Genomic DNA, 23,219 nt, shown 5'->3' on the forward strand with positions numbered 1-23,219 from the left:
ATCGTCTCATCTGTTTGACACTCTCACCACTTGCTCCGCTCCACTGTCAACCCCACAATGTCCTGTATATGGAATTGAAAATGGCTGCTTAGCTCTGCACCAGTGGACACGTACAGTAACGAGGTTTGATTAAAAGTAACCGCCAAAGACCAAGCATGCCCTGTGCATTCATCACAATTTACAACTGCTCTTCCTCCCATCGCCTCATGCTCCTCCAGCCCTTCACAGCAACAAAAACGCTCCTTAGTGAGCTCCTCGATCAAGCCCTCGTCGGCCTGATGCGCGTAACGGTGGCACGTTAATCACCAAGCCTCTGTCACCTGGATGGCACCCATGTGATTGAACCATTTCCCCACCCCTGGTTTTATTAATGGATTCATCCCTGTTTAGCTGGTGTCATGTGGGTCTGTGAGGCTTGGCAGGAAGGTGAAGGTGGAAATCAGGGGCTAGAAAAAGGTGTTTAATCATCATTGGCTGTCATGGTGGCTCAAGTAGATCACTTGGATCTCGTTTAGCATGTTTAGCTATCCCACACTTCCACTAAAGTGAGGTGCAATTTGATCATTTTGTCTACTGGAATAGTCAGCTCTTTACTATCCAACCAGATTACAATGTACCAGCCAAAATACCACTATTACAAATAAATTTAGACATATTTGAATGTAGTTAGTGGACTCTTGATCAATGTTGAATGCTTTATAACAATTACAAGTGGCAATTCACACTTTATTTTACAGTATAAGTAGTTAGTGTACTTGCCCAAGAAGGTACTGGTAATATAAGGTAACTACATGGGTTAAGGTTAGGGGTACGTTTAGTACCTAGTTATAACCCAGTTATTGCAATTGTTATGTACATATGGGGAACAGGACTGTAAAATAAAGTGCTACCATAATTCCTTATGTTCATGCCACAAAGTCGCACTCCAAAATCTCGCTGTGGAAGAAAAAAACATCACCTTCAGCTCAACCTGGCAAAGACTGAGCTTCTTGTCTTCCCTGCCAGTCCAACTCTACAACACAACTTCACCATCCAGCTAGGTTCATCCTTGATTTTCCCTTCAAGAAATCTTGAAGTAACCTTTGATGGCCAGCTGTCCTACAAAGACCACATTTCAAAGACAGCCATGCAGGTTTGCGCTGCACAACATCAGAAAGATCAGACCACTCCTAACTGAGCATGCGATCCAAACGCTTCAAATGATCCAGAACGCAGTGGCACATCTCATCTTCAATGATCCCAAAAGGGTCCATGTCACACCTCTCTAATCTCTCTGCACTGATTACCAGTCGCTGCTCACATCAAGTTCAAGGCATTGACGCCAGCTTACATATCCATCTCAAACTCAGCACCCACATACTTTGATAACCCCCCCCCCCACACACACACACACACACACACACACACACACACACACACACACCACCACCACCACCACCAGAAGCCTTAACTCAGCTAAGGAAACAACGGCTCATGGTACCATCAGAGAAAGGCATGAAATCCTTTTCCAGAACATTTTCTTTCACCGCTCCGTCCTGGTGAAATGATCTTCCCACCTCCATCCGGAATGCAGAATCACTGACAATATTCAAAAGACAGCTGAAAACTCATCTCTTCCGTGAGCACAAAAAAAATCCTCCCTATTCTAGCTTGTGCTGTCCTAGGGAATGTTCAAAACTTAGTATTTCAGGCAATTTTTGTATTTGTTCGCCTTCATGAGTGATTGTTTTCTGTATTCCTCAGTTTTAAGTCGCTTTGGATAAGTGTCTACTAAATAAATAAATGTAAAATCTTCAACCTCTTTACTTCTCTCTGGTGAGGTGAGCAGCTTCTCTCAAACTGCTGAGAAAACCACATCTTTAAACAGCTAAAAACACCTCTTCCGCAAGCACTTAATCATCCTACACCCTTAAACCAACACACACACGTACAGCTATATTTATGCGGACATACATCGATACAATGCTCTAGTTCCTTACCCTAACCTTATTCATCACAACTAAGTGCCTAACCTGAATCCTTACCCTTAACCTTATTGTAAACTTATCCCTAAAACCAAGTCTTGACCCTCAAACAAACAGACCCTGACCAGCCAATCTGTAATTACTTTACTCTTTGTCCTATCTCCAATGGTCTAAAACTTAAACTGGTCTAAAATGTCTCCTTTTTGCTTCCTAATCTAGTTTAACCTAGACCTTAAAAGCATCTGCTAAATGCATAAACGTAAATGTACAATGTTCCTTGCGTACTTGTTCCCATACCACATTGCTGTTTAACATTTTAAACATGTCACCACGTTTGAGTCTTTATAGAACTGCTTTACAGACCAAAGCAGCGTCTGTCAGACTAGCGCTGGAATTTCCCCGGTACGTTGGCATTTTGCGATGGCAGCAAGTGTGTTTACCACGAATGCAGGGAGGAAGTTGACACACCTGACAGCCGACAGCTGTACGCCCGCTCTAACTAAAGACCGGCTGCTCCTTCTGTCCGCTCCACACACCAACAGCAGGAGCTATTTCTCTTTGTAATGGCCATCGAGTGAAATCAGCACATGTTGGAAACAGGCTGGAAGAGCGGCCGTGTGACACACGTTTACGCATGGTGGTTTCCTCCGCGCTCTGAAGACGTATGGTGTAATCAGGTCTTTAGTGCAGCCCATTACTAAACTGAGATGTTGAATTACCTCTATTACACTTTAACAGGTCCAACCGCAACCACTCGCCCTCATTCACATTAATGAGGTGTGTGTACATGTGTGTGTGGGTGTATAACCATGATTCGTAATGGCTTTTTCTTTCTCCCATGTATTTGGGCACTTAAGCCACACTTACAAATGTATGTAATTTCATTGCATTAGAAGCAAAACATCTCAAACTGTTTCCGCTGGTGTAAAAGTAATGCTTAGTTGGATGTATGAAGTCCTAGCCTGAAAAGCCAGACCCATATCAAGATGTTTGGTCTGAGAACTCACCATTGACAGGGCTTAATCCGAGGGGCGAGATAAACGGTTGTCTTTCAAATTCCCTTTGCACGCAATTGGATAGCGCTACATCCAACCAGAGCAATGTGAAGCGGAGCTAGTTAATAATTGAACTATTGGTAAGCCCCGCCCCCCTTAGTTACTGTTGCTAACTCGGACAAACAAACGGATTTGCTGTCTTACAATGACAGCAGAAAACCTTATCCCAAGATGTTTTTGGACACAAAATGTAGAATATACCCCGTCTGAATGAGTACCAAACTTTACTGATGGTTTATGGAGTTTATTACATCGTTTTTCACTCCAAAAAAAATCACTGTAAGAGCAAAACAAACAAAGTGTGTCCATTAACGTCTCATTCACAAACCCTCTCTCTCTCCATTGCATTATTATTAACATACACAGCAAATTACAAAAAACACTCCAATAAACTGCGTGCGAGCTCTCCCTTTCACTACCCGTAAACTATAATACCCATCAAAATAGGAGTCCCTCAACTATAGTAAGACAGATAATGTAGACCTTAAACATATTTAAACTCACAGAAATATGAATTTTTTTTACAAAAACAAACTAAATGATACAGAAGAATATGAGGAGAAGCCTCATTACGATCGCAGATGATAACATCCAGGATCAACACTGTTCATGTACCACAGGGTTAGGTTAAATTAATTTACATGTAACCATCTAATATGAAGAGATGCACTGAAATGTAGTAGACCATCATTTATGTGTTTTTGATTTGACAAACACCGTTATGTGAGAACAGTTACTTACCTATTACTAATTTTAATCGTAATATGACAACCAAAAAAAAATAATAATAATCCTCTCAGGATACCTGGAATCAGTGTAACCCAGGAACATCGTTTTACCATTTTTGTAGCAGAAACACCATTAAACCGATGAGAGCATCAGATTTTCCAGTGTTTCTCTATGGTGCTGAAACCTAAAGATGTCAGAGTTCCGTTGCCCGTGCAACTGATGCTCAACTGCTATTGGCTCATCTGCGTTCGAGGTGAGGGGCTTACCGATAGCGGAACAGAACAGAGTAGAACAATCTGTAGCAGAACAGATTAAACTGTATAGGTTCACCAAAACTAAAAAAACACAGCTTCCCTTATTAAGAATGACTTCAGTGTTATTCTTTGTTGTTTTTTTTCTCAAAGAAAACCTTAACTCCAAATCTTCCAGAGTCACAGCCAAAGCCGATTCGAAAGACTGCCGTTCACCAGCTTCATTGTTAACAAGTAGCACGTGGAACCTCCACAACCATCATTATGTTAAGCCCGCCCACCAACTCTTTATACGATGTGATTGGCCTGACCAGAGTTTAATTTTTCCAGCTCGCAAGTCTATAGAGAGTTGCTAGACGACCCTGTCTGCAAATCAGACGTGCTGCCGCTAGGGTGCGTTTAGATTTCTAGGCTAATGAAGTCCGTAAATTCATCAAGTTAACATAGGTGACGTAGCAGAGAAAACGTCTATTCATACGCTCTGCTAAATTTAGAATTATGGTGTTTTAAAGGCATCAAAAAAAGCTTTTCAAGAATTATGTCATAATGTTACGAGATTAAAAACCATTTTATTCTATATTTTCTGAATCGCTGTTTTTCTCCTATACTTTACAGATTCTGTAGCCACAGCTTCAGGCCCGCTGTTGGTGGAGGTGGCCAAGTCGATGGGCTCCAGTTTAGGTCTGGCTCTCTCTACCTCCATGTACTGCAATAAGCAGGTCATCATCATCGACAAAGTCAAACCAGCCAGCATCGCCGATAGGTAATTACAGCTGCAATCATTTCCCCAACACAGAGGAAGACGACCGCTTCGCTTCCTTATGAATGAAGCATCATTGCTCATCATGTTTCCATTGTTCTGTGAGCCAGATCAATGCATAGAGAGGAGAGAAATGTATGCTGCAGAAACCTGATGCTTGCTTGTGAAAATTTCAAAGTTTGCAATGCATAAAGCTTAGCAACTAATTATAGAAATTCAATAACTCATCTAGCCTTCATGCCAGCAGAAAGGCCCGGAACAATAATAAGGGTGGTGGAGTGCTGAGCAAGTACAAACCTTTCCATCAGAACAGATTAGCACTTTGAAGATGATTCAAGAGTTTGCTCGTGGGAGAAACATTGGGTGGGAATTATTATTATGCCTTATACCCATTTTCCATTGACAGGGTGCCAGTTTAGGTGCCCTAACTGGAACTACTTTGTGCTTTTCTACTGTAGAAAAGCAGTTCTTATGAAACATTTGTTCTAAATTGGTTGGCAATATATTAATTATATATTAAGTAAATATATCAAATTTGAAAATTAAATTTAATTAAATTATATACAATTATTGTTAATTGAAAATGCATAAAAGCAAAGTTTGATGTTGGACTACTGAAAGTCATGATATTTGCAGTATTGAAAAGAATTGGTTTTAAATGAGTGTTTGAAATGATGCCTGTGATAAATGTAATTCCGTGAATGTTTAGGACTGGCAGAACAGGAAGTGATCTAATTGCCTTCGCAGGTGTGGAGCACTGCACGCAGGGGATCACATCTTGTCGGTGGACGGCACAAGTATGGAGTATTGCACACTGGCTGAGGCCACCCAGCTGCTAGCTAGCGCTTCAGAGCACGTCAAAATGGAGATTTTGCCACATCACCAGACAAGACTGGCTCTCAAGGGTCCTGAACATGGTAAGAGACCCACACACCCTAACTCAGAGAACACTTCAAATCCATTCATTAAAATTTATATAGTGTATTGTAGGCAATTATCTGCACCCCTGCTGAACTTCAAACCAATCCAGCTCTTTTTACACCCTCATACACCCCATTAGGGCTTTCTCTAGTGTGTAAGACCACTAAAGGGATGCAGGTTGTAAAATGTGGTGGATTAATGCACATTTATTCAGTGTTTTGCTCACTCAGCTTTTTATTTTTAATCACATTTATTAATGGAAACTGTTGTACATCATGCATCTTAGAGTAGCTCTTCAAATCTCAGTGCTCTGAGAGTGGAGGCATTGCCTTAACGAGTTAATCGATATTGAAAGTGATGCCATATGCATAATTGATGCCTAACATAATTCTTGCATGTCTTTGATATCTACCAAGTAGTTCCTAGATACAATATGTTGTCTGAATGCAGAGTTTGACAGCAGGGCAAGGACAGCTGTGTCCTCGTCACATGATGTTATCTTAATGATATTTAAGAATCTTTCCTGCAGATATATAGAATCTTGCCTTGTGTGTCAGGTTGTCAGGGGTTACGTGTTGTTCAAAAGCTCATTCTTATCACCTGACAGGTTTTATTAAGCTGTGTGCCACCAAAAGGTTTGATAACAAGAGTTGACATCAAAAGTTTAGAGCAAGGATGATTCTCCCAGAGAATACGTCCTCATCCAATGTGTGCCCTGCCACATCTTATCAGGAGCAGGATGCTAACATTCAACACCAGAGACAAAGGCTTGAATGCTGTTGTACTTCCTGACCAGAATTGAGACTTTTGACTTAACAGAACATTTAAGCAACCACATAGTAGCAACATTCTGAAAAAAAAAAAAACAGAACAAACTAGCAACTGCACAGTAACATACTAAAACGTCCTCAGCATTTGCCTAGCAGTGCCCAGGCGACCACCTAAAAACATTTTATTAACCACAGAGTATCATGCTACAGAACACTTAAGCAACCACATAGTAGCAACATTCTGGCAAAAACCAGAACACCTTAGCAAACTGCACAGTAACATTCTAAAACCTCCTGACCAGCTACATAGCAACGCCCTGGCAACCACCTAGAATATCATAGAAATGCCCAGGCAACTACCAACAACATTCTATCAACCACAGAGTAACATAATACAGGACACTTAAGCAACCATATAGTAGCAACATTCTGGTATAAACTGGAACACCAGAAAATTCAGCAACATCCTAGCTACCACATAGTAAAAGGTTAAATCCAGCTCATATTCCACATATCAACGCCCTAGCAACCACTCATAACATATTAGAATTGTGGTGGCAAACTTAAAAGATACACTATTTAGCTTATGTTTGACACAAATCATAAAAAAGAGGTCAGAGTCTTAGAACGCATCATATTTGCCCTGTACTTCTGCTGACATCCTACACTAAGTTTAAAATAAAAAACCTATTGAAGAATTAGAATTATTTTGCAGAACGTCCACAAGGTCAGTGGCTGAACAACGTTGAAGCTATGAACTTAATAAAGATATGAATTAAAGCCTAGGCCCAGAGAACATAAATAATTGTGGACTGGCACAACATACTAATGCTTCTTGCTTGCTGTCGTAAGGGTTTTCAGAGGCCAGGCACTAGAAAACAATGAAGTGACCCTTGGGTCAGCTGGTAGGAGGCGTCTTGATTGGCTCTTAAGAGAAGGAAATTGAGTTTAGAGCACCATCCAAACACATTCTGTGGACCAAGCTCACTCCTGAATCCTGTGAAGAGCCACACACGTCTACTGTCAGGCTTCTCGCGTTATTATGCAGCTGCACGTCCACTGCACAGTTTGCACACACAGTCGCGTACTCTATTTCCTCAGCTTGAGCAGATTTAGTGCAGTGAAGCATTCTATACTAACACAGATCTAAATGCCAGCCGCTGTGAAATTCCAGACAGCTGGCTAATGCCAGAAACTTCACGACACCAGACAGCTGGCTGACACCGCAACGCATGTATGCATCACACATACACATTCTGCCTTGTCACCACATACTCATGCATTCACAACATCGGTTTGGTGTGCTTCCCATGGGCAACAGTCTCTGTGTGCCACAGGAAACATCTGAATCTACTAATGAAAACATAAATAATATCCCTTCGGCCCATCTAGTTTCTGATGCAAACACTGAACTGAATCTTTTTGCTTGGCTATCATGTGCATGTAGTTCATTGTAGTGCAACATATAAGTAGTGTAGTCTATACTGTATCATCAAAAAAGTTGATTTATTTCACTAATTCCATTCAAAAAGTGAAACTTTTATATTATACTCATTCATTACACACATACTGATATATTTCAAATGTTTATTTCTTTTCACTTTGATGATTATAACTGAAAACTAAGGAAAATCCCAAATTCCGTATCTCAGAAAATTTGAATATTGTGAAAAGGTTCAATATTGAAGACACCTACTGCCACACTCTTATCAGCCAATTAACTCAAAACACCTGCAAAGGCCTTTAAATGATCTCTGTCTAGTTCTGTAGGCTACACATTCATGGGGAAGACTGCTGACTTGACATTTGTTTAAAAGACAACCATTGACACCTTGCACAAGGAGGGCAAGACAGGTCATTGCAAAAGAGGCTGGCTGTTCACAGAGCTCTGTGTCCAAGCACATTTGATAGAGAGGCGAAGGGAAGGAAAAGAAGGTAGAAAAAATTGTACAAGCAATAGCAATAACCGCATCCTGGAGAGAATTGTGAAACAAAACCCATTCAAAAATGTGGGGGAGATTCACAAAGACTTGACTGTAGCTGGAGTCAGTGCTTCAAGAACCACTACGCACAGACGCATGCAAGACATGGGGTCGCATTCCTTGCGTCAAGCTACTCTTGAACAACAGACAGCATCAGAAGCATCTTGCCTGGGTTAAAGACAAAAGGGACTGGGATGCTGCTGAGTGGTCCTAAGTTATGTTATCTAATGAATGTAAATTTTAGCCTGACAAGCCAGACCCACATCAAGATGTTTGGTCTGGAAACTCATCATAGACAGGGCTCAATCCGAGGGGCGGGATAAACGGTTGTCTTTTAAACTCCCTCTGCACGCGATAGGATAGCACTACCACCAACCAGAGCAACGAAGGTGAAACAGAGCTTGTTGATAGATTAAACATTCGCCGTATCCGGTCGGCTAAACTCCGAACACATCTTCCCTTTTTAAGAATGACTTCAGTGCCGTTCTTTGTTCTTTTCTCAGAGAAAAGCTTAACTCCAAGTCTTCCAGAATCGCGGTCAAAGCTGATTCGAAAGACCGCCGGCGTTCGCCAGTTTCTGTGTTTATTAGAAGCATGCAAACGCAACTCGGCCGTCGTCATTATGGCCCCGCCCACCGACTCTATACACAATGTGATTGGTCCGGCAAGAGTTAGGGGAATACAGCTCAGAAGGGTATTGAGAGTTGCTAGACGACACTTGCGGGCAGATTAAATTTGCTGCCGCTAGTGTGCGTCTAGATTTCTAGGCTCTGTAAATTTAGCATTTCCTTTGTAAATCGGGGTCCCCGAGTTTGGAGGAGGAGAGGCACACCATTCACGTTGCTTGAGGTCCAGTGTAAAGTTTCCACAGTCAGTGTTGGTGTGGGGTGCCATGTCATCTGCTGGTGTTGGTCCACAGTGTTTCTTGAGGTCCAAAGTCAACGCAGTCGTATACCAGGAAGTTTAAAAACACTACATGCTTCCTGCTGCTGACCAACTGTATGAAGCGACTTTATTCCAACATGACTTGGCACCTGCACACAGTCCCAAAGCAATCAATACCTGGTTTAAGGACCATGGTATCCCTGTTCTTATTTGGCAAGCAAACTCTCCTGACCTTAACCCCATAGAAAATCTAATGGGGTATTGTTAAGAGGAAGATGCAATATACCAGACCCAACAATGCAGAAGAGCTGAAGGCCACTATCAGAGCAACTTGGGCTCTCATAGCACCTGAGCAGTGCCACATGTATATTATAGCAAACTGATCGACTCCATGCCACGCCGCATTGCTGCAATAATCATATCAAAATTAATCCCTTTTTAGTTGGCCAAGATTTCTAAAAATCCTTTCTTTGTATTGGTCTTAAGTAATATTCTAATTTTCTGAGATACTGACTTTGGGATTTTCCTTAGTTGTCAGTGATAATCATGAAAATTAAAAAGAAATAAACATTTGAAATATATCAGTCTGTGTGTAATGCATGAATATAATATACAAGTTTCAATATTTAAATGGAATTCAAAAATTTATAATCACCTATATAATAACAAAACATTTCTATTTAAAAGTTATCATGATAATGCAAAAAAAAAAAAAAAAAAAAAAAATCTCTTTTAGAGATTAATTTGTTGACACCCTTGGTATAGAGATTCTACATTGTTGACACCTGCAACAACACTCAATATTTTCCTTTGCACCTTCCCTTCTATGATTCATGATTTCCCCCCTCCTCCCATGCGCGCGCGCGCACGCGCGCACACACACGCACACACACGCACACACACGCACACACACGCACACACACACACACACACACACACACACACATAATTGTAGAAGTAATAGCTCTCATTTGTCCAGGCCTGATTACCTTTGGTCTCAATGGCTTATTCACTTTCTTTCAACTCTGTGCTACTGTTTGATGCTATCATGATGATGGATCCCTGGTCTCCTGCCTTACACAAAAACACACTCCTCCTCCACCTCTCACCGAGTCTCTTTTTTGTCTAATCCCCTGTGCAGCCACTGCCCTCCAGTTTGCCTCTCTCTTCTCTCCCTGAGACTGCTTTTGTAATCTCTCTTTCCAGGCTGTGTGCTTGTGTGTTTGAAAGCACAGCTAACATGCTGCTAAAATTAACTGTGAAAACAGAAAGGAGCCAAAATAGAAAATGATCAATGCAGTTGTCCGTAGTTGTGTATTCCTGGGAGGGCGCTTCGAGGGGAGCACTAGCTGTTGGATATGTAAGACCTTGCTATGGCAATGCTTGTTTTTTTGTCTCTTTGTGCTTGCTACTGTAGATATAAAAAAAGAGCAGGTCCGCTTGTCTTCTATGTATAACCGAAAGTCTCAGAAGAAATTGCTAGGGAAAGTGCAGGTGCATTTTTGGTGAGGTCTACAGTATTTGTGACATTGGTTGCTTCAAGCTAGAACATTTCTTAAAGTTAATAATTTACCACAATTTATAATATTTTATTATTATTTTTTACAATGGTGGTTTTATTCCAGGGTCAAACAGTTTACAAAACCTTAAAATATCTCTCCTTGCATTTTTTTTTCTTGTATCATTGTCATGTATGTGGTGTTGTATGCTTTTCCTGCTCACGTCCTCCCTCTCTCTCTTTCCTCTCCGTGTGGTCAGTCAAGGTGCAGAGGAGTAACCGGCCATTGCCCTGGGAATCCGGAACTAACAACAACAGCAACTTCCTTCCCTATCAACACTATAACACCTACCACCCCGACCAGTCCCGCAGCCAGACCAAGCAGAAAACCTCTCCAAACAACCCCCGTAATGTTCCTTCCCTTATCCTTCATCCTCATCCTCTTGTATCCTCCTCTTCTCCCATCAGTAACATATTTATTCCATTATTTTGTGAGTTATGGCTTTATAACTTATATTTCTAAGTTGCTTTTCAGATTCTGTTGTTTAATAAAAACTCAAGGTGTCATTTATTAGAAATTTGTATCTCATATATCATATAAGAGATATGGCTAATCTATGCCTCATGAGCATCAGACCAAATGAGCAGCTAACGGGAACATTTTCCTATTTACATGTTGTGATGTGTATAGTTACATCGTGTACTAAGACCAATAGAAAATGTAAAAAACTATATGACTCTCATTCCTGCGTAATAATCAAGGAGTTTTGCTGTCGCAATGATATTATGCAGCACCTGAAAATAGTTCCCAGCACGCTCTGTGCAAGCAAGTTGTCACGTTGGTTGTTTTGATGGAAGTTTAAATATTTTTAGGCGCTGCATAATATTCTTGCACCTGATGCACCCATGGTACGTCAGCAAAGGGATTATCATCATAGACTGTAAAAATATGGATGTAGTGTCCGTGACGTCACCCATAGGATTCTGAAGAACAGTTTTGAAATGTAAAGCAGAGACAAGCCGGCCGTTGCCTTCTTGGCGGCGCGTCACTCCCAGATAATAAAAAATGGGCAATGAGGCAGGACGTGGGTGGAGCTGAGGTGGCGCGATGACTAACAGACAGCAGACAGATGGCTATCCACCTGTCACTCAAAGTGGCTATGCCCCTAATTATGCAGAATTTTAAGGCTTTATATAATGTAAACGAATAAGTAATAAAATAAAAAAACATTCACCCCCTCACAGTCATGAAGGGCAAAATTTACTGTATAGACCAAAACCACAATTTGTACCAGGCTGTAAATGTGTTGGGCATTTTAACATGGAGCTTGATGAGATTCTGCTCCCTTCTGGAGCCTGTCCCTATTGGCCAGTCGAGGAATTGCAGTTGAAGTCACTTCCGTAACAGAAACTGGGGGAGGTTGCCACTTAATTATTATGCAGGAATGAGAGTATAGTTCCAAACCATATTGGTCTAGAAAATTGTGACTTTTAATTTTCCGTTTATCTTATAATAATTTATATTTATATACATTTTATATAACCGTTTATATAACTATACACATCACAACATTCCATTAGGACACTTATTGAGCAGTAGGCTAGATGGAGCCATTTACCTCCAGTCTTTGTGCTAAGCTAGGTTAGCAGTGGGTGCGTCAGACAGAGTTATGGCACCCACAGAGATGGGAATGGTATTTATGATCTTATCTAACTCTAGGGGATACGGTGAGTAAGTAAAAGTCTGGGTTTTCCTTTAAGGTGCACACACACACACACACACACACACACACACAAGTATATATATAGTGTATTTATATTTTATTCAATCATTTTAAATCATGCATTCTTTGAGAATCGAAAACCCATAACCTTGCCATTGCTAGCGTCACGCTGTATGCAATACAGGAATGGATTTGTTAGAATGTCTCAATAGCGCTTTATTTGATAAGACAGTATTGTTTTTGTCTTTTTTAGTGTGTTTTATTTGATCTATTTGGAAAACAGAGCAGAACTAATTTGTTCCCCGGCTGTTTCCTTGTCTCCAAACTATGCTGTGTCTAAAGACTGTTTTTCTCTCTCTCTCTACTGCTCTCTTCCTCCGTATTATATCTGGCCTTTATTCTCCATCTGTGGGCGTAGCTGAGCTCTATTCTACCAGAGGCGAGAGCACATTACGGCAAAGCTCAGACTTGCCGTACAAAGCCAGAAGATCACTGAGCCATTCAGGGAGACTTGTTTTTTTGTTGGGCTAAAGATACAAAGTGAATGCACTGGACTCATTTGTGTTGCCATTCTTTGGGGGATATGGAACATAATCCTTGTTAAGGAAGCGATAACGCAATATTGACATTCTAGCAATGTGACCTGACTGTTTCGTCCTATGCGGTCATGGATGAACTTTATAGTCTCAAATACATTCTGGGACATGTAGTCAATGATAACTGACATTCTGAAACCCTAGATTTGCTCTCTAATTGGATGATTAGATGGGGAGATTGTCACTTGTTACAAAAGCACTCCTCATTTGTGTTTTTAGGTCATGCTTTTCCTCTTTCAGCAGCCTTTTCAGCGAGTCTGATTTGATTTTACAGACTCATTACTATAAATTCCAGCCATCAGGGATCTATCGATCTCTTTTGCTGGCACTCTATGCATTTCAAGGGCACCATGAGACTGTTATAGATGACCTGTACTTGCCCTGTACCAGCGATTTGCCTTACTAAAGCAACTGGAAGTTGTTCATTTTCAGTGATAGCTGGCATTTAGAGGTGACTTGATACCAATGACTGAGATCATTGATAATACAATCAAGTTTAACTTTATGAAATTGAGCAGTGACCTAATGCAACCTAGGGAACGTTTTAAAGACCTGTTTATACTGTTGCGAGAAACAAAAAAAAATATATGTTGTCATACTATAACAATAACATGATTTCTACACAGTACATTACATTAATGTTGTTAAAAAATTGGGTTTTACTAACTATTTTAAATTTTATATTTCAAATGTTCATATTTTATTTGTATTTATTATGCATGGTTTTATTTCAATTTCCTATTTCCAATTTTCCTATTTCAAACAATAGAATAAAATAATTGATTAACCTGGTGATTTTCTACCTGCTTTTAGAAAATAATTTTTTTTTTTTTTTTAAATGATTATAACAAGTAAGAGAAAGAAACGTTTAACATATTTGTTAATTTAAGTTAATCTAATTTAATTGTAATTTAATAAATAAACATATGATAAATTAATTATATTCATATAATATATATGATAAATTAATTATATTCACATAATATATATGATAAATTAATTATATTATAGGAATATCTCAGGAATATACGGATCAGGCAAAACATTATAATCTAATATTGTGTTGGTCCTCTTTTTGCTACCAAAACAACCCTGACCCATTGAGGCATGGACTCCACTAGACCCTTTGAAGGTGTGCTGTGGTATCTGGCAGCAAGATGTTAACAGCAGATCATTTAAGTCCTGTAAGTTCTTCCAATAGTGCATTCTGGTGCCATGTGTTCCCCAGGTAAGCAACGCACATGCACCTGGCCATCCACATGATATAAAAGAAAACGTGATTAATCAGACCAGCCCTCCTTCTTTCATTGCTCTGTGGTCCAGTTCTGATACTCACGTCTCACTGTTGGTGCTTTCGTCAGCAGGCAGGGGTCGGCATGGGCACCCTGACTTGTCTGCGGCTATACAGCCCCATATGCAACTGCCATACACTGTGTATTCTGACCTTTTCATCAGAACCAGAATTAACTTCTTGAGCAGTTTGAGCTACAGTAGCTCGTCTGTTTTATAGGACCACACAGGGACCACATTTCGCTACCACACGTGCATCAATGAGCCGGTTCACCACTTATCCTTCCTTGAATCACTTTTGATAGATACTGACCACTGCAGACCGGGAACACCCCACAAGAGCTGCAGTTTTGAAGATTCTCTGACCGTCATCTAGCCATCACAATTTGGCCCTTGTCAAACTAGCTCAAATCCTTATGCTTGCCTATTTTGTTCTGCTTCTAACAAATCAACTTGCTGCCTAATTATATGCCACCCACTAACAGGTGCCTTGATGAAGAGGTAATCCGTATTATTCACCGCACTGGTCATAATGTAATGACGGATTGATTCATATGTATGTGTTTATGTGTATACGTTTATTTTGACAATCTCAAAAATAATTTAGTGGATCCCAAACACCCTCTTGCAGTCTTCAGTTTGAAAACCCCATGGTATCAATGGTACAGCAAACTGCCAACCTCCATCGATTTAACTGTTTTTCGCTTATATCACAAATATGATTGAATTTTAAAGTTTGTAAAATATAAAATCTCTTGCGGCACCTTCCCAACCTTTACAGTTATGATTCACATTCTCAATTCAGGAAGGTCATAAAGATGCTGTGGGCACTTCAATGCTGGTGGCTTCAAATATAATTTACTATCATTCCATCAATTATTTTTAGTCACAGTACCTTTTTTTATTCCTGGATTATATATCCCCCTAGGTTCTGGGAGTTCAGAGGCTTTTTCCATCTTTGAAAGATGTGTCCTTGATACTCACGAAAGCAAACTCCCCCGAGGGTTGTATTACTTAAGCCGCTGTTTCTCTTTTCCCTCAAGACAAATTAGCCAGCATTTGCTGGGCATTAACTCTTTAATGTTTGCATTAGGAATAGTTCATCCTATACAATAAACAAGTGGACCAAAGTGACTGTAGATGGTTTAGTGCTTTATAAAAAGATAGAAAGCAGAATGTCTTTCCATGTGGCAAGAGCAGACACTGTTTCAAACAGCAATGCAAAAATAAGACTGTGATCTGCTCTAATCCTGCCATGTTTTCAGCATCACCAGTGTCTCAGCCAAGTAAAACATTTTTTTCCCTTTTTGTAGTAGTAGTAGTAGTAATGTTCTGCCAGATGGGATTTTTTGTGAACGCTAAAAAAAGGCATTGAATCTGATCAGTGTGAACTGTGATCCAGTTCTTAGGCATTGCTCTGTGAGAAAAAGTGGTTTTTAGGCATTGGGGAGTATTTTTAGATATGTATTTTGGTGAAGACTTACCACTGTTCACACAATGTCAAATATGAGGGCAGTGTGCTGCGCTTTAATGGGTTGTTTTGTGCATTTCCTCGAATGGTGGCAAAGTGTCCCTCTCATTTCCAGCACCTGTAGTTAGAATATATGGGGTTTTCAACCATTCAATTGAAAAGAGAGGATTCAAAACCCAAAATGAATGGGATAAATGACAGATTCTGCACTATTTCTATGTCACTAATAAATAAATTGATGACATCGCCATCTTTGTACAGACATGTACTTCACATGCTCTTCCATTGAAGCCAAAGAAGCTCATCATGCCGGAGATTTATAAACATCCAGTTTAACTCGTGGAGGTCTTTAAAGCAGAAGATGAAACAAATACTTAGACATTCTGTAATTCTCAAATTACACTGATACTGTCATTTGTAGTGGAAACAGTTTGAACTGTTCTGTTCTACTAAGCTAAACTGAACATTTATATACTAAATATTTGAGGTTTTGAAATGAGTCATTGAGAGTTGATAATGAGAGTTTTGCTAAAACATTCCTCTCTTTCCCACACAGCTCTGGGTTCATCCTTCTCTCCCACCTCCATGAGTGCCTACAGTCTGAGCTCACTCAACATGAACACGCTGCCACGCACCATGTATCCCACAAGTCCCCGCGGCACCATGATGAGACGCAAACTGAAGAAGAAAGACTACAAGAGCTCAAGTATGTTTGATGCAGTCGTGTTGAGTTTTTCACATTTTTATATTGATCAAGAAACAAAACATTTTGTACAATTCAAAATGAGGCCTCATTAAAATGATAGTTCACCCTAAAATGAAAACTCTTTTATTCCAAACTCATATTGTATGACTTGTTTCTTCTGTGGAGCACAAAAGAAGTCCTTAAGCTTCAAACAGAATGCAAAACCACCATAAAAGTGGTGCATACGTTGGTGCACTATATTCAAAAAATTCATTTTACAGCTTTTTGAAGAACCGATTGAGTCGATTCAAGTCATTATTCACTGATAATCTTCACCTCTAATGAGCTGTCAATTGTTTCAACTGAATCACTCAAGAGCAGAATCAATTTGCAAATGAATCATTTGCTTTTAAGAACTTGGATCTACAATTTATTCATTAAGAAGGCTGACTCAAAGCTAGGTTTTTCCAGTGAATCGCTACTGACTTCTGCTATGCTTTTATGCTGCTTCTGAATCTTTTTTGAGGCTTAAAAGTCTACTTGTGCAAAAAAATAGATTCTTTTCAAACAGCTCTGTGAAGCACAGCTGAATGGAACTTTGAGTCCTGAGACGTTTTTTGAAAGTACTGCTTTTAATTTTGTGCCATCTTAAAATGTACACAAAGCGCAAAGCAACAACCTTATGGCTCTGTAAGTACATTGAATAATTAGATGTGGAGAGGATAAAACATGCATAAAAAAAACAGATTTACCAGTGGCCTTTGCCAGTTCCACTTTGATTCATTCTTTGAAACCTTTCGTTTTTATCAGAATGGCTGAAGTAAACAGAAAAAGGCTTGGTTATTGATTTCCTGTAAAACTTCTCTAATCTATCTGCACCTCCATGCACGCTCTGACGGGGGACTTGTCTTGACTTTGATATTAGGTTTCGAATTTTTTATAGCTGCTTTTGCCATTCCTTGTGCGAAACATAAGTCAGGAGGTTGAATATACTGCCTACAGTTATTCAGAAATGAACCCTTATAAATGCCTCATTATGCTAAGCGCATGCAAGTGAGCGAAAAGAGACGCTTGGTCAAGCCACTGAGAGCAATAAAACTCCAACATAAATGCAACGAAGTCGCTTGGTATTAAAGAAGGGCCATACTTCTATTATTCTTCCTGTCTCCGCTATGATAGTCTGACTTTATCTGTGCATTCGGACGACTTGCACATGCTTCCCGTCCTTCCTGTCCTTCCCCCTCATGACTGGGCTCTGAATCTGAATAATATCAGCGAGTGTGATAGAACTTACCTGAAGTGAACACATTCAGCATTCTTTTCCCATATCAGAAGCCGCCAAGCGAAAGGGAAATTACACCTCTGGCTACCCAGTAATTAGATCCTGAAAGATATTTCATATCCTTCAACTGAGCAGCGTCACCGCCTCTGCCGCAGATAATTACCCGACCACGCTTTCGTACCGCGTGGAGTGTTATCTGCAGGCTTTGTCAACAAGACCAATAAACAAACGCTGGAACTAGAAAATGGTTAATCAGCTGCCCATGACGCTGACCTGAACTTTCAGTGTAGCTGACTTGTTTTGTGAGTTTGTGTTTTGCGTTGTGCTTGTTAGCTGCTTGGTTCTTTACTGTGGGTGTTAGAGGAAGTAAGGTTTGTAAAACTGCTGTAGAGAACGTGGCTGTGAAATTGATCATTGAGATGCTTGAAGAGGTCATGCTTTACAGATTCAGTCCAATGTGGCACAAGTGTTGTTGTTACACAAGTGCTCAAATAAAATATAAATATTCAATGAAAAAATTGAATTAAACAAAAATTTAAAAAGTTGCTTCAGCAATGAACTGAAATTAGTTTAAATCCAAGTATATAAATATATATTAGGGCTGTCAACATTAACACGTTAGCGCATGCCTTTAATTTTAAGTCGTGTTAAAATTATTTAACTCAAATAATGCAAATAAATTACGGAACTACATGAAGCAGCCACACGTAACCCTGCGTTTTCTGAAAACGTTTTCAGTGATCCAGTAATCGAAATCATTCAAACAGTCCAAAACTGGGCTAATGTAAAGAAGGCCAGACATCAGAGCGTTTTAACTGAATTTGTTCATTGTGTGCTTTGTTTTCAAACACGAGCGCTGTCGCATTCTGCGATTGTTTCTGAAGAGTACAGAATCTCCTGATCAAAACATAGGTGAGATGGGACGATACACTTAAACTCACGATACGATGCACCTCGATATGCCAGGGTTACGATACGATACGTCACGATACGATATCAAATTTTATTTTTATTTTTTTCAAATCTGTGATTTTTTTACCACTAAAGTAATGTACTTAAACGAAAGGTAGGATTTTTCTCTTTTTTTGCATTTTGGTTCTATGTTGTTTAAAAAAAAGAATAATTTTTAGAAGTCCGCGACCACATCTTAAACAGGGGTGCCAATAATTGTGGAGGGCACTATAGGGCTGTCAATCGATTAAAATATTGAATCGCAATTAACTGCATGATTGTCATGAGTTAACTCGATTTTAAATCGCACCTTTTTAGCAATTGTAAATGTATCTTAAATTAAGTTTAAATTAAGTTTTTAATACTCTAATCAACATAGGTATGGACAAATATGCATGCTTTATGGAAATGTACATTTATTATTAGTGAAACCATACTTATTCAATAATAATCAATACAGTATGAAGACTAGACATATCAAAGGTCATAGATATGTTTATCTAAGAAATTGTTCTCTTAAGCCTAAACTTAGTGATTTATCTCATTTTAAGAATATAAAGGGAGTTTTTACACTGGCAGTTTAATTCAGAACAGGGCAAAGTTCATATGAAAAATTGTTAATGTGTACCAGTGAGCGAACCAGAACCACACCATACCTGGAGGAGGTCAATATTACACGAGTAGGAATATAGTGCGGCCCGTTGAACTAACTGCCGGTATTTTGCGCGTGCGCGCCGAACTGGGCCGCGATTCACGTGGACAGTGTGAAGAACACGGACTCGGGAGCGCGCTTGTTCAGGAAAGCAACCTGTGCATTCGTTTTAGCCGATTGTAATGTATTTAGTTCAATAAAACAGGTGTACTGTAAGCGGTGATTTACCTCAGACATGAGCAAGAGTGAGCTGCAGTGCATCGCGCTCACTGCAGAGAATGTGCTCAGTGAAAAAACGCCCTTTTCTTTCTGGAGTCTAATAAAAGTTAAACAGAAAATATGGTAGTTTATGTAGGCAATAACAGCATTTTTGGTTAAGAATATTAATGCTAATGTCAACCCTTTTCTTTCCCTATTAAAGGGGGGGTGAAATGCTGTTTCATGCATTCTGATCTTTTTACACTGTTAAAGACTTGGAATCCCATACTAAACATAGACAAAGTTTCAAAAGTTAAGGTGGACGTTTGATGGGAGTATTTCTTTGTCAAAAATACTACTTCCGGTTAGTCATAAGTTTCGGCAAGTTTTTTGAGATCATGCGTCCCCTTTGACGTTAATGGGGGCGGAATTTCCTTGTATGGGCCTTACGGACAATTCTACCGGAAGCGCGTGAGGGAGAGAGAGGGAGAGAGCGAAAGTAACAGGCTACCCCCATCAAAGCGCTGGCTCGTAGGCTGCTGGACAGGTGATGTGCACATAACAATGTCACCAAAAAAGTGCGTTTTTGGTTGCCAGACCAAGACAGTCCTGCACAGATTCCCCCAAAACCCCGCGTTAAGGCAACAGTGGATGTAATTTGCTTTTCCGGATCAGCAACTGAGTTGCGCGAATGTTTATATCTGTTCGCTGCATTTCGGTGCCGACTGTTTCATAAACAAGGCCCAGCTCGACGCCGGATTTTCCCAATCGCCTAATGCTGAATGATGGAGCAGTCCCAACGTTAGAAGGGTGAGTGAGACTGCTTCAAATGTCTGTGTTTTTTTTAGTCCGCTTACTATCTACACAAACCACGCGTAAACACACAAACACACGTGCACAACTGCACTTCCCACATGTACACCTTCAAAGACAAAAATACGACGATATAATTCAAGTATAAATATGTAAATAACACAAGCCGCTCAGCATATTATATAGTTAGTGTATAACTTGTACCACATAGAGACGTCCTGCTCTAGTCGTTTTTGCTGCTGCTCCTGTTCAACTGCAGCCTCTGGGTCTGATTCCGGATCATAGATGTATGGCTGTATCTGATTAAAAGCCATATTTTTATTTTGAATAAAGTTTTTTTCCCGCTGTTGACACAGCTTTACGACGCACTCGACTCAACATAGCAGCAGCGAGCACACGTCATTATTTAGCTCCGCTCACACGACACGCCCCCACCCGCTCTGCTTTTTTCGGAAAGACTCGGAACAGCGCATCTTTCTTATATAATTATTAAAAAAATAAAGACTTTTCGGAGATATGCAGGATGCAATGCTACTCTATAGGTACTCAAGATTGACATGACACTGACTGAAACTGAGTGTTTCACCCCCCCTTTAATGTTTGCTGCTGCACCCCACCCTCATTCTACGCAAATCATGCAGCAGTGCCATCTATCTTTATTTCGCGATACATTTTTTTCGACCTCGATGCGTTTTGTCACGTTTTGTATCGCGATATTTTGTCAAACGATATTTCGTCTCATCCCTAAGGAAGACGCAGTAAAACAAGCGCAAGCAGATACATATGTAAAATAGCATGATCATTGAACATCATATAAATCAAAAGTGCCTAAAGTTAGTGAATGAAATGTCGACCCAGGACAAGCTATAGGACTGTGAAGCTTTGGGGGTGTGGATGAACTCCATCTACTCCGTCTGTGTTTGATCATCGCTCTGAATCTGATCTGGATTTGGTCTTTGACATAAGCTGATTATCTCAGCTTTTTGTTCAAAATGTTGCTTTTCTATTAAAACTTACCCATTTAAGTGTTGATAAAAAAAATGAATGCATGAAGCTAGAAAAAAAAACAGAGGGTTGTTTAAGCAGAGGGTCAGCTCTTTCTTTTGATATATAGTGCATGCTCAGATATTCATAAAACAAAATATTCTATGAGCTATTACATTTTTGTGAAAATGGTCAAAATCCTAGACGGTGGCTGGCAGCTTTTTTTTAAACACTGACAGGTTAATGAGATTAATGAGTTATTGACATAAATGGTGTATTACTAATTTCACAATAAGTGTGTGATTAATCACTTATCGTGAAATTAATCACACTTATAACAATATTCATTGTTTTGAAATGTAAAACAATGACTCTATTGACAGCCATATATATTAGTGAAAATATATAATAGTATATATAAGGCTAAAATAACACTGGTAGCACCAAATGGAATTGCAATAATAATGAAGCAAAGCACTGTTAAATGGATAGTTTGAAGAATATGGGTGACCAGAAAGTTGACCCTGAAGTCAGTGGATGCTGTCAAATTTCACCGATATTATTCAAAATTATTATTTTGTGTTCAGCAGAAGAAAGAAACTCATAGAAACTCATACAGGTCTGAAACAACTTGAGGGTGAGTAAATGACAGAATTAAAACATTTTTTGGTAATCTATCCTTTAAATGCCTTGCATTACAAGTAGGTGTGCTTTGGAAACCTGTGTAGAAACAATGATACCATTCTTCCATGGTTTGGACAGATTGTTCTGCCCTGAAATCATGCAATCATCGGCTGTGCTAGAAGTTGACATTTTGCTTTGCTCAAACAAACAGTTTGGATAGTGCCACAGACTCGAAGTCCCCTTACAAATGGCTTGCATTGTCTCATTAAACTGGAATAAGAGATGGCATTTTAAAATGGCGGGAAAAAAAACAACAATTTAACTGTCCTTTTTTTATCTGACTGACTGTAAATTAGTGTTTAATTTACTTAGCTGCACTTGTTCTGAACATCACTTTTAATCGTTTCTCCTACCACATTGCCTGCCGTTTGGCTAATATACCTGTCGCACAGAAACGGAGCATCTCATCTATTACACAAATTTATTTTCAGTTTTACTGCCATGAGCATGTGCATGGCCCCTCATAGACGTCGTTTGTTTAGAAAAATGATTCCATAATGGGTCTGTAATAGTTGCACTGAGTCTTTCCTTGGCTTTTATTTTACTGAGGAACATGAAACATGCTTAATCAGTGGAGCACACCAGAGTAAATTGTTTCATAATGGACAATATTCATAGCTAAAAAGGAAAACGCAGCAGACATACTGATTCATCCAACAAACACACTTGCTACTCTGCTTAAAAACATCTTAGTCTAAGGTGGTTTGCTAGCCTTAGTTAGTTCCATAGTCCGGTCAAAACTGGTCTGCTTATTTCAGAGGGGCTTTTCGCAGCTTCAGGGAAACCAGCTATTCACCCAACTATGCACCAGTTTGGCTAGACTGTTAGTTCATTTTAAATGAAATATACCATGTAGCCAGTTTAGGTGGCTAGCCAGTTTAAATTGTGCCAACCCTGGGTTTTAGGGATCATTTTAGGGGCGTTCTAAAATGTAACTTAAAGGTTTAGTTCACCCAAAAATAAATATGGTGTCATTAATAAATTCACCCTCATGTCGTTCCACACCCGTAAGACCTCCATTCATCTTCAGAACACAGTTTAAGATATATTTACTCCAAAAGCTTTCTGTCCCTC

The 23,219-nt window shown here is 39.7% G+C and overlaps 1 protein-coding gene and 1 long non-coding RNA gene across 12 annotated transcripts in view; one reads left to right on the forward strand and one right to left on the reverse strand.

Annotated features, from left to right (window-relative positions):
- Positions 1-18,053, reverse strand: part of LOC137048681 (uncharacterized) — a 34,591-nt gene extending 16,538 nt beyond the window's left edge. Inside the window, exons 1-2 of the long non-coding RNA XR_010899497.1 lie at positions 17,876-18,053; positions 15,910-16,014 (exon numbers count right to left, since the gene is read on the reverse strand). This is a non-coding gene — a long non-coding RNA (uncharacterized lncRNA). The remainder of the gene's footprint in view (positions 1-15,909; positions 16,015-17,875) is intronic.
- grip1 (glutamate receptor interacting protein 1) overlaps positions 1-23,219 on the forward strand; it is a 312,119-nt gene that overhangs the window by 237,961 nt on the left and 50,939 nt on the right. For all 11 annotated transcript variants that reach the window (XM_067426884.1, XM_067426883.1, XM_067426889.1 and 8 more), the window contains 4 exons: positions 4,615-4,762; positions 5,507-5,676; positions 11,076-11,222; positions 16,453-16,602. In XM_067426884.1, coding sequence (XP_067282985.1) covers positions 4,615-4,762; positions 5,507-5,676; positions 11,076-11,222; positions 16,453-16,602 — 615 coding nt within the window. The remainder of the gene's footprint in view (positions 1-4,614; positions 4,763-5,506; positions 5,677-11,075; positions 11,223-16,452; positions 16,603-23,219) is intronic.

The sequence above is a fragment of the Pseudorasbora parva genome, chromosome 20 (genome assembly GCF_024679245.1).
Source record: "Pseudorasbora parva isolate DD20220531a chromosome 20, ASM2467924v1, whole genome shotgun sequence".
Classification (NCBI taxonomy): domain Eukaryota; kingdom Metazoa; phylum Chordata; class Actinopteri; order Cypriniformes; family Gobionidae; genus Pseudorasbora; species Pseudorasbora parva.